Here is a 12,842-nt window from a genome sequence, read left to right as displayed (position 1 = left end):
CCTGGACATGATAATGAGTGAGGAGTTCACCTTCTTCACCTTCTGGGCTCTTTGATTGGAAGAGTGTGAAGGACAGAGAAAATGTCCTGAACACTTTCTTTGGTGCTTTTAAAATTTAGAACCTTAGGATTAGAAAATATTTATAGGGGCACCTGGGTGGCTCAGTCAGTTAAGCATCTGACTTCGGCTCAGGTCAGGATCTCACAGTTTATGATTTCGAGTCCCACATCATGCTCTGTGCTGACAGCTTAGGGCCTAGAGCCTGCTTCAGATTCTGTCTCCCTTTCTCTCTGCCCCTTCCCCACTCATACTGTGTCTCCCTCTCTCTCAAAATAAGTAAACATTTAAAAAAAAAAAAGTAAAAAAAAATATTTATAAAGGGAGCATCTGGGTGACTCAATCATATAAGCATCCGACCTCAGCTCAGGTCATGATCTCATGGTTTGTGGGTTCAAGCCCCACGTCGGGCTCTGTGCTGACAGCTCAGAGCCTGGAGCCTGTTTCAGATTCTGTGTCTCCCTCTCGTGCTATGCCCCTCCCTGCTTGTGCTCTATCTCTCTCTCTCAAAAATAAATAAACACTAAAAAGAAAAAAGAAAAAAAACATTTATGAAGAAATATATTCTCTGGGCTCCTGGGTTCAGTCAGTTGAGCATCTGACTCTTGATTTCGGCTTAGGTCATGATCTCACTGTTTGTGAGTTTGAACCCTGCATCAGGCTCTGTACTGGCAGCGTGGAACCTGCTTGGAAATCTCTCTCTCTCTCTCTCTCTCTCTCTCTCTCTCTCTCTCTGTCTCTCTGTCTCTCTGTCCCTACCCTGTCTACATTCTCTCTCTCAAAATAAATAAATAAACATTAAAAAAAAAAAAAAGGCATGTGGGGGCGCCTGGGTGGCTTAGTCAGTTAAGCATCCAACTCTTGATTATAGCTCCAATAGTGATCTCATGGTTTGTGAGTGCAAGACCCACATCGGGCTCTGTGCTGACATCGCAGAGCCTACTTGGGATTCTTTCTCTCCCTCTCTGCCTCTCCCCTGCTCATGCTCTGTTTCTCTCTCAAAAGAAATGAATGAAACTTAAAAATAATTGTTTTTTAAAAAGGCATATGGATAGCAATTATTTTTTTATTTAAAAAAAAANCTGTGTCTCCCTCTCTCTCTAGCCCTCCCCTGCTCACGCTGTCTCTCTCTCTCTCTCTCTCCTAGAAATAAATAAAAAATATTAAAAAAAAAAAAAGAATAGCTTGACTCTTATAATCATACAATTTTATGCCATATGGGACTTCAGAGATGGTACAGCTCTCACATATACTAGACAAAAAAAAACTGAGACCCAAAGAGGGAGTGGCTCATTCAAAGTCACATGTGAAATTAATAAGAAAAGAAAACATACCTAATCTTAAAAGTTGCTTTTTGAGGATGGTTTTAGTTTCTTTCTTTTTTTTTTTTTAACTTGTTAGTTGTCTTTTTCTCATATTATGATAAACTTCCCTTTTTCACAGTCCCTAACTACCCTCTGTGATCCTCTCCCAAGCTTTCTGGCTTCCAAATAAACTGGACAATATTTCTACATATTTCATACTTCAGGACAAAATTAAAATTCAAGTTACAGGCAGAAAATATGTAATGTAATTGTTAAGAGCATGTTTCATGGTCCCGAAATGGGGCAATAATATTTTTATTCTTTGGAGTATTTGTGTCTAACTGAAGAAAAGAATGACATTATTTGAAATAAATTCAGAGTAGGGGTGCCTGGGTGGCTCATTCGGTTAAGCGGCCGACTTTGGCTCAGGTCATGATCTCACAATTCGTGGGTTCAAGCCCTGCGTTGGGCTATGTGCTGACGGCTAGCTCAGAGCCTGGAGCCTGTTTTGGATTCTGTGTCTCCCTCTCTCTCTGACCCTCTCCTGCTTATGCTGTCTCTCCTCTCTCAGAAATAAATTTTTTTAAATAAATAAATAAATAAATTCAGAGTAATAAATTCTTTCAAAGTGAAAGTTTGATATGAGAGAACAAAAAAGACGTTATTATTTCTCTATTAATGTCCATGCACTTGGCAATTAAAATTAAATTGCGGATACTTAAATCATAGAAGAAAGACCAACAACTTCTGCATTTTCATAAATAACCTCTGTGTCTTAAATGTTACAAAATGAGTGACAATAAATAAATATTTTGCCTCAAAAAAAATCTTAGAAGTGATTAGCATTTAACTCATTTAATAATGTTAGAAATTAACAGATTCTCAGTTACTTCTTAGCTTCACCCAGGAAAGATGAGTAAAATTCTTCTATTTGTTTTTAACCTGAGGAGAACTTATTTAGAAAGGTAATGTTGAGTCTCCATTTTAAAATTATAAATCTAGCATATCTCCTCCAGCCATACCCTTCAGGACAGCATCTGGTAAGTTTTCAGACATTTCTGCCTTTTTCTTTTTTGGAGGCAACAGGTTTATTTCCTCCCTCATTGCTTTAGGGAGCTGCCAAGTTACCTTTTTGGCCCCTATCCTGTACATGGTCACAGTCTCTACAAAGGGGACTCTCAGCTTTGTCGGAAAGTCTGCTGTCTCTAAACACCTAAAATTGGATGTTTTCTCCTTTGAGTCAGTTTAAACGAGGGAAAGGAGGTAACAGAAGAGTGCTAATAACATCTACTGGTGCTTGCTCGCCAGCACTAGGTTGGACTCTGGTGGCACAAAGAAAAAAGAGCTTCTTATGAAACTCAATGTCTAGGGGCACCTGGATGGCTCAGTCAGTCGAGCATTTGATTGGCTAAGGTCATGATCTCATGGTTCATCAGGCTCTGACAGCTCAGAGCCTGGAGCCTGCTTCAGATTCTGTGTCTCCCTCTCTCTGCCCCTCCCCTGCTCACGCCCTGTCTGTATCTCTGTCTTTGTCTCTCTCTTTAAGCATTTTAAAACTAAAAAAAAAATAGGAGTGCCTGGGTGGCTCAGTCGGTTAAGCGTCCGACTTCGGCTCAGGTCACGATCTCACAGTGAGTTCAAGCCTGCATAGGGGTCTGTGCTGACCGCTCAGAGCCTGGAGCCTGCTTTGGATTCTGTGTCTCCCTCTGTCTCTCTGCCCCTCCCCTGCTCATACTCTGTCTCTCTCTCATTCTCAAAAAATAAACATTAAGAAGAATTTTTTTAATTAAAAAAAAACCCTCAAAGTCTAGATGGGAAAAAAACCCGTTTAACCCAATTTAGTGATTTAAGGTCTGTAATGGAAGAGAAAAGACTTAATTTCTAGATGAGATAATATATTGGGTACTGCCTTTTATAATAACTGTGAGAGGACCTGAAACTTGATGAATGTATGTGTGGTGGGATGGGAAGAGAAAATGGGGAATGCATTTTTGGCAGTTTACTCCAGCAAGTTAACAATAGCTGTGCAGTAGGGGAATTGTGGCAGAGTAGGCTGAATTAGGTAGGTGGAGTCATATTTTAAAGACCTTTAGTGTCCTACTAAGGAATTTACACTCAGTCTTACAAAACAGTGACATCCTAAATGGGGTGATCTCAAAGCCAGGGGTGTGCAGGACGGAGTACCAGAGGAAGATATTAGAATCCCTAGATCTTTTCATTTTATCTCTTCTTTTTAAAATATCAATTTTTGTATATTTTATCTGAAGAGCATATTATATCACTTGTAGTGATCCATGTATTTTTAAATAAATTTTGAAAGTAAGTGCAAATAGGGGCACTTGAGTGGCTCAGTCAGTTAAGTGTCTGACTTTGGCTCAGATCATAATCTCACAGTTCATAGATTCAAGCCCTGCATCAGACTCTGTGCTGACAGCTCAGAGCCTGGAGCCTGCTTCAGATTCTGTGTCTCCATCTGTCTCTGTCCCTCCCCCACGTGCACTCTGTCTCTCCCCCCCTCAAAAATAAATACACATTAAAAAAAATTTTTTTAAAGTAAGTGAGAATAAGTGAATAGGTGTTCAACTTTTTATTTTTTTTTTATGTTTGGAGAACATTATTTTAGGCTGTCTTTAAGCAGGGGAATGAAATAAGTAGTGGAAATTGGAGTATGGATTAGAATAGGGGAAAACTGGAATGAGAGAGACCAGCTAAGAGACTGGAAGAATACTTTGAGACCTAAAGTAAGCATAGTAGAGATAAAAGAGTAGGACTTGGTGACCAGTAACATGTTGGGTAGGGGACTGGGCAAGAGAGAGAGAGAGAGAGGACTTCATTCTTAGATTATGTCCAGATTTCTGACTTCAGATCCTGGTGGTGGTGACACTATGATTAAGCCAAGGAACACAGGACGGATGTTTAGCTCTAAGCCTAAGGATTATCACATTTCTTACAGACTGAGCTGGTCATTACTTCCTGTACCTAATGCCCCAGACTCATTAAAAACAAAACAGCATTTGGCCCTTTGCCATGCACTTTGGGAACTGCAGACTGGGAGTGTTTTCCAGACATTTTCAATGGAAATCAAGCATGGTGAGGTCTCCATTGCAGTTAGACATTGGTGTTTATTAAAGCAGCAAACTACTCTTGAGGGTTGGATTGGGATTGGACCACATAGGAAATGTAAATCGTGACTATTCATAGTAGCACCAAGTAGCTGAATTCATTAGTTCCATATGGGCAGGGGTGGAGTACAGGGTGGTAATTTGGATCATAGCCATTGTTTGTGGAAGTGCTGGGTGGGTGAAAGCGTGGTTACCTTGTCTTGACCATTTTTTTCCAGGGGAATAAGTGTTTTTCTTTCTCCATGCCATAGGAAATTGTTTGCCAGATTGTGTTATTTACAACAATCTGTCATGGAGCAGCTGCCAGGAAAAGAATAAAGGCTGTTCCCAGTAGCTCTTACCATCTTGCACCATACCACTACCACCATGCACACATATATCCAGTTTTTTTATTTAATTTTTGTTTTTTTCTTCTAGTTTTACTCAGTGGTTTTGGCTTGATTGAAAATGTATTTGTAATTGAGAGATTTCTGGGCTTTGCCATGACTTTGTAATTGGGTTTTCTGAGCTTAATTTGTTTGCTTTAGCCAAAACTAACTGGCAGCAATTGGAATTTTGAATTCCTGGAGGTCTTGAGTTCTTCCCAAACACTAACATGCTGTCTTCGCCTTCCTTTAAAGACCTTGTGTGTTTCCAGTTTGTCAAAACTAGACACGTTTGCTGTCCTTTAGAGCCGTGCTTTTTGCCCTTGACATTGCCCTGGCTCCTCTAAAGGAACAGACTTGGGATAAAGGGATACTGAGGACTATTAGATTAGTGAGTAGGGAGGTCTGAGGAGATTCCATTTGGTCTCTGCAAAAGAAGAGGCATACTGTTGGTGTTAGAAAAGACTGGTTACCTGAAACACAAAGCAGCTGAGAATTGGTGTGTCTAGGGAACTTTCAAGTTAATTACATTTCAGATGCACAGTTCCTTCACAGTCCAAACAGTCTATGTTTATTCATGGCTTGTGGTCACACGTGATCAGAAATACCTCTGGCTCTTAACAGTTTCTCTGCTTTTCCTCTCTGGGCTCCAGTTAGTAGAAGAATATTTGCATTTCTAGAATGGGCTTTACATTTTTAGAATAAAAATCAAAACAACAGTTATTTATTTTCTATTACAGCTTTTATAAAGATGTAGTAGAATGAAGATATAAGGATGATTTCATTTTTCTTTTAGACTTTTGTTTCTTTTTCCAGGATTTCCAGCTTTGGAAACAAAGTACATTGATCAAAGAGCAAAGACTTCCCTTTGGAAGGGGTGGAGTTGCAAAGAGGATGGGAATGTGTTTGGTCTCCATGAGTTTTAGATGGAGCATTTTTGGGGTGCAGAGGCAGGAGAGGGCCTGATGGAGTGGCACCTCCATCTGGATCCCAAGCCCTGCCCTTTCTGACTGATGCCTTTCTTTTCACACTGAGAACAGATGGCAACCAGACAGTGGGGGGAGGGGTCTGTTTCTTGTGCTCCTTGGGGATTTTGCATTCAGCTTAGCAAAAAGTCATCTAAAAGCAAAGAGAAAAATGAGGCAGTGGACTGTTCACATTTACACTGGACTTGTTTGGCATTCACTATACTGACAGATTTATTTTTTGCAGACACTCAGTGATAACCACACTTATTTTCCAAGACGACATTGCCCCCACTTCAGAGACATCTGCATTGGGGTCGTTTTCTTCACTTTGGAGTCCACTAGATAATTAAATTTATTGTAGAATAGTCAGCTTGCAAAAATCAGCCATCTTATTAGAGAAAGGAGTTTTTATTTTCTCAGCAAACTGTCATTTTCATTATAATGAAATGGGACAACTTCTATACTGCTGTCCTGACATGTCTTTAATAATAGCCCATGTTCCCTGCCATTGTAAGCATTGTTATAAGAAGTAGTATTCTATGCTATCTATTCCTGAACTTTCATATAATGTGGGCTGACTTGCTAATATTTTGTGGTACCTAGATGGTGAGCTTAGGAAATTTTTTTCCTAACACAAAATTTTTTTAGCTCTGTTAAAATTCAAAAGGAACTAAGATAGCTTTAAGCAAAAGAGTAGAAAAAAATCCAAATTTGAACTTCTTAACTTGAAGAGGCTCTCAAAAGGAATTATTTAGGCTATAAATGATGACACATATATGTAGAAAAAGAAATGATGGTTCTGGTATTTCAAGAAGTAAGCCAAGGAATTCTTATAGTTGAGCCTCAATTGCTGAGCAAACATGACTTTTTACTATAATAGAATGTGAGTTGAAATCATCCATTTTTCCCACCCAAAGCACGAATCTTGATTTTAAATTAAAAGAAGAGTTGGAACCACTTACAAGAGTGTCCATGTGGATATTCATTTTATTCTTAAACCTGGAATAATTTTGTTCAGTGTTTTTCAGACTTTTTAAAACACCAAAACCTGTTTTCCAAACCAAAGCTTATACAAAAGCCTATCTAAGAAAATAAAATTAATAAAAGAGGGGCTGCCCTGGTTGACTCAGAAAGGGCAGTAGGAATCAGGCTTTATTTGAGGCCCCCCTCAGAAACTGCAGGTATGCTATTATAGAGAAACATTTGTGTAGTTAATTTAAATTGAAATTTAAGGAATTAGTTTTTGAATTGATTGTTTTGGGACTTCTGTTTTCTCATTTATGATAAAGTATAGTAGCAAAATGTATAGGTAGAAATTTGTTTAAAATAAGTAGCTTTTCTTAGCCACTCACCCTTTAACACTTCCTAGTCCAAATTTCCTCCACTGTTTCAGAGTACGGCCTGTCTGAGCATAAAGTAAGTGCTCAATAAACGTTAGCTTAGTGAATTGTTATAAGTGATAATCCAGTTTCTGCTTGAGCACTTCTAATGATGGGAAACTCATCAGCTTACAAAATTACTCTTTTTGACTAGCTCTGATTAACAGATACAAGTTAATATGGAAACCACAAGTACTTTTCTTTCTTTTTTTTTAAATTTTTGAAATGTTTTATTTATTTCTGAGAGAGAGAGAGACAGCATGAACAGGGGAGGGTCAGAGAGAGAGGGAGACACAGAATCCACACCAGGCTCCAGGCTCTGAGCTGTCAGCACAGAGTCCAACGTGGGGCTCGAACCCACGAACCGTGAGATCATGCCCTGAGCCAGTTGGACGCTCAACTGACTGAGCCACCCAGGTGCCCCCACAAGTACTTTTCTTCATGTTTTCCCTATTCTTAGTTTTGTTCTTGAGCTGTTCAGGTAAAATTTGGTTCCTCCTTAAGACTGACAGGTATTGGGGCACCTGGGTGGCTCAGTCAGTTAAGCATCAGAGTTCACCTCAGGTCATGATCTCATGGTTCACGGGTTCGAACCCTGCATCAGGCTGTGTGCTGACAGCTTGGAGCCTGCTTCAGATTTTGTGTCTCCCTCTCTCTCTGCCTCTTCCCCACTCTTTCTTTCTCTCAAAAATAAATAAACATTTAAAAAATTTTTTATGTTTTATTTATTTCTGAGAGAGAGAGAGAGAGAGAGACAGCATGAGCAGGGGAGGATCAGAGAAAGAAGGAGACACAGAATCTGAAGCAGGCTCCAGGCTCTGAGCTAGCTGTCAGCACAGAGCCTGACGTGGGGCTCAAACCCACAAACCGTGAGATCATGACCTGAGCCGAACTCGGACGCTTAACCAACTGAGCCACCCAGGCACCCCTAGTAAAGAATGTTTTTATCTCTTTCTTAACTCTACCCCATAATCCTTGTCCTACCCACTCTCTCCCCAGATAGCCTTTTCCCTATTAAACAACTTCTCTTCTTTCACTATTATGTTTCTAGCTCTTTCACCATCTTGATCATCTTCTTATTGATATTTTTTTAGTTTAGCATGGATACTCTTAAAATGATACTCCAGTGGCGCCAAAATTTAAAAGTATCTAAGAAATAAGTTTAGGTGTTTTGGGTACCTAATACTGTGGACTAGAAAATCCCTTAAATTGGTTTCAAACTAGCAAAACTGCATTTCTTCAGATACTATTCACTAGTACAGATTATTTATTTATATTAATAGTCATTACAAGTTGTTAGATTCTAGTTACCTAACTACTGTAAACATGTTTCTTTGTCTGTGAAGTACAAATAATAATAGTGCTTACTGCACTATTGGGAATGCATGCAAAGTGTTATCACAATTCCTGGCCAAGAGTACACATTCAGTAAATCTTTATTACTATTATTAGTTATTATTGTAATTAATCTGAATTACTAGAATTGCAATCAGAATAACCACCACGTGAGAATATCTTTTTTTACTTCATTAATTTATTCATTCATTCATCAAATAATTACTAAATGCCTATTATGTGCCAGACTCTGCAGTAGTTAGTTCTTATATTTCTTATCCATAAAAATCAGAACTAATAATATTAATAATAACAATCCCACCCCATGGTGTTATAAGAATTAAATGAGTGCTTTTATACATACCTGAGGTTGTATTGTAATTATTTACTAATTAGATTGGTCTCTTTGCAAGATGGGCATTATATTGTACTCATTCTTTTATTTTCTAGTACTGTAGCAAAGTGACTATTTCATAGTATTTCATAACCATATGGAATCATCAGACTATGTGAAAATGCTTTTCAGACTGTAAAGGGATATATAAATTTAAGATCATTAATTACACGTTTCATGTAGACAATGTGGTGGTTTTCAGACTCTGTTCCTTAGAGCCCAGGATTCCAGTGGTGCGTCAGATTTGGCAGTAATGAGGCTCACCCAAGGGGATGCAGATTTTCAGTTAGAGCAGCCGATTTATGTTACTTATTCTGCTGCTATAAAAAAGGTTTGAAAACAAGTGTCCAGTTCATGTGTGCTTCTAAGCCATTGTAAGTTTATACTGTGATGATTTTTGTGTTCCATTGTGCTCTCTTCGGCAGCACATATACTAAAATTGGAATGATTTTTGTGATCCTTTGTCTTTTGTGATACTGACTTTCCCCTTCTCCATTCGACAGACAAATGTACTAGTCCTGAGCTGTGATCTCATAACAGATGTTGCCTTACATGAAGTTGTGGACCTGTTCAGAGCTCATGATGCATCACTTGCCATGTTAATGAGAAAAAGCCAGGATGGCTTAGAACAAGTTCCAGGTCAAAAGGGGAAAAAGAAAACAGGTAAGGAAACTGGAGTTTGGTTTTATGTTAGGTTTTTATAATTATTATTATCATTCATGTTTTCACTTAAGAAACATTTATCGAGAACTGATTGCACTGCAGGCACTGTACTAAAGGTTGATGACATAAAGTCAGAAAAGTTCCTGACTTGAAGAGGCTTAAAACTATTGGTTAGATTCTGTAACGTCCAGAGGCTTTTGTGTGCAGAAAAGAACACTCAGAATTATTTGCATTGTGTTTAAGCCTCAAATAATTAAATGTATATATCAAAGAAACAAAAAATCTAATTTAAAATCAAATTTTTAAAAGTAGTTAAACTAGGGACACCTGGATGACTCAATCAGTTGAGTATCCAAGTCTTGTTTTTGGCTCAGGTCATGATCCCAGAGTCATGGGACTGAGCCCCGCATCAGGCACTGCCCTGAGCATGGAGCCTGCTTGAGACTCTTTCCCTCTCCCTATGCCCCTTTCCCCCACTTGCATCTTCTCTCTTTCTCTCTAAATAAAAAAGAAAACTATTTAATGCTTAAATTGTCACACGTTGGCCATTGAAAGTTTATTTAAGCTGACTCCTCTCTCCTTTGAAAAGGTATTATGTACACTGGTAACCTGCTGTTTAGCTGGAGTGTGATTATGGACTACAGGGAAGCAGGAAATAGGATTGGAGAGCGTACAGAGATCAGACTAAAGACTTCGGACTTTATCCTTGAAACAGTGGGAGTTGAGGTGCCTAGGTGGTTCAATTGGTTGAGCATCCAGCTTTGGCTCGGGTCATGATCTCACAGTTCTAGAGTTCAATCCCCAATCTAGAGTTCAGTCTAGAGTGAGCACAGTTGTTGAGGAGTTTTAAACAAGAGAATGTCATGTTCAGATTTGTGTTATAGAAAGATTTTCTATTCTTAACATGAAATTTTGAATTTCTCTGTATCTGTATTTTATTATAATTTAAACTCAATTTCGCCTAAATAACTGATTTAAATTCCTCCTGTGGAGGGGCACCTGGCTGGCTCAGTCAGTTAAGCATATGACTTTGGCTCAGGTCATGATCTCATGGTTTGTGGGTTTGAGCCCCACCCACATAGGGCTCTCTGCTGTCATCACAGAGCCCACTTTGGATCCTCTGTCCCTTCTTTCTCTGCCCCTCCCCCACTCGTGCTCACACACACTCTCTCTCAAAAACTTAATAAACATTAAAAATGATAATAAAAAAATGGGGCACCTGGGTGGCTTAGTCGGTTAAGCGTCCGACTTTCGCTTAGGTCATGATCTCGCAGTTCATGGGTTCGAGCCCCACGTCGGGCTCTGTGCTGACTGCCAGCTCAGAGCCTGCAGCCTGTTTCAGAGTCTGTGACTCCCTCTCTTTCTGACCCTCCCCTGCTCATGCGGTCTCTCTCTCTCTCTCCTAGAAATAAATAAAACAGTAAAAATAATAATAATAATAATAATAAAATGAACTCCTCTGGAATACCGTGCATTTCAGTGATAAGAATTTTTTTTAAGAACCTTAAATTTCTCAAATTGTATATTTGGTCCACCTCTTGGCTGTTATTAAATGCCAAAACAGCCTGCAGTCTCCTTTTTCCCAGATATTGTTTAATAGAGTGGCTCCTTTAGGTCCAAGTTCCCCAAATTGTGCTCTTGCCAACCAAATTGTGTTCTTGCCAACTTACAGGATAATAACTAATGGCTAGAAATTTTGGTAACCATTTTTTCCCCTCTTGCCAGTTCCTTTCCAAAAGATTTGTAGATGGCAGGTTCTGAGGAGAGCAAGATCAAAGTCATGTTTGGATTTTTGGTACTTTTTTTTTCCTTACTCCAGGCCTTTACACATGTTGTTCTCTGCCCAAAATGCTCTCCATCCCTCTCCCTGAAACACACATAGTCTAAATTTAGCTTAGCCTTCAAGTTCTTTTCTCAAAGGGGCCTTTCTTGACCCTCTAATATGAAATTATACCCCTTTGTTTGCCTATATGTGGTAGCCCTTCTCTCTTATTTACTCTCTCCTCTACTCAACTGTAAGCTCTGTAAGAGCTGGGATCATCATATTCTATTTTGTTCATTTTGTCCCCATCACTTGGCCCAGCTATGGCCCATAGTGAGCAGTCAGTAGATGTTATTGAATGGTTGAGGAGCCTGCCTGTAAAGGCAACTCTTATTGTCCCCCACCCAGTAAGAGAAAGTAGATTCAACTTTTATTTAGCCCATCCAGTTCACTGTAGTATTTCTTAAACTCGTCCCCACTTCTCACAGTTATACAACCTTGGTCCAGGGTAGATTCAATAAGTATCAGTGTGCTTGAGAATCACACAAGTGAAAGCTGTCACACTTGGCTGTCCCCTCTCAATCAGCCCTTAGCTCCCTCTGCACTAACAAATGTTGGCAGATCTTCAGAGCCTGTATTTGTTTTGCTTCAGCTTTCTTTATTTCTCAAAGCTGCACTGTTAGAAAACTTTCTGCTAAGGTTTCTGCTTTATCTGTTTTCTCAATCCCCAACTCCCCCCACTGTTTCTAATTATATTTAACAGAATTGATTTGAAATTCCGGCATACTGAAAGCTGAAATTGTTGTGATTGAGGAAACAACCTACAGAAGTAGAATTTATTTATGCTAGAATTTATAAGTCACAGTGTACGATAATACGAGCATATGTAAAATACAGGGAGCTATTTAATGCCCTAATTATAGGGAAATATACTTAAAAGCACAGTATTCAAAAAGGAGGTGAACAACTTACTGAGATGCAGACAGACTAGTTGGTATGAGATCAGATCCCTGACTTATAAATGCATTACAGTTTGATATAGTTATTAAATTTAGAACATACTCTATGTAAATTTTATGCTAAGCCTCATATGGGAAACAAAAATAATCAAGATTTGGGGTGCCTGGGTGGCTCAATCGGTTAAGCGTCTGACTTTGGCTCAAGTCATGATCTCACAGTTCATGGGTTCGAGCCCCACGTTAGACTCTGTGCTGACTGCCAGCTCAGAGCCTGGAGCCTGTTTCAGATTCTGTATCTCCCTCTCTCTCTGACACTCCCCTGCTCACGCTGTCTCTCTCTCTCTCTCTCTCTCTCTCTCTCAGAAATAAATAAAACATTAAAAACATTTTTTTTAGGGGCGCCTGGGTGGCTTAGTCGGTTAAGCATCCGACTTTTCGCTTAGGTCATGATCTCGCGGTTTGTGGGTTCGAGCCCCGCGTCGGGCTCTGTGCTGACTGCTAGCTCAGAGCCTGGAGCCTGTTTCAGAGTCTGTG

The 12,842-nt window shown here is 39.4% G+C and overlaps 1 protein-coding gene across 1 annotated transcript in view; it reads left to right on the top strand.

The window, feature by feature from the left end:
- The window catches only part of EIF2B3 (eukaryotic translation initiation factor 2B subunit gamma), a 120,105-nt gene that overhangs the window by 26,933 nt on the left and 80,330 nt on the right, over positions 1–12,842 (top strand). The window contains exon 4 of the mRNA XM_077752204.1: positions 9,428–9,587. Within this exon, the coding sequence (XP_077608330.1) occupies positions 9,428–9,587 (160 nt within the window). The remainder of the gene's footprint in view (positions 1–9,427; positions 9,588–12,842) is intronic.

The sequence above is a fragment of the Crocuta crocuta genome, unplaced genomic scaffold, assembly GCF_008692635.1.
Source record: "Crocuta crocuta isolate KB4526 unplaced genomic scaffold, BGI_CrCroc_1.0 scaffold367, whole genome shotgun sequence".
Classification (NCBI taxonomy): domain Eukaryota; kingdom Metazoa; phylum Chordata; class Mammalia; order Carnivora; family Hyaenidae; genus Crocuta; species Crocuta crocuta.
Note: the sequence above shows the minus strand (reverse complement) of the source record. Positions and strands in the feature narration are given on the sequence as shown.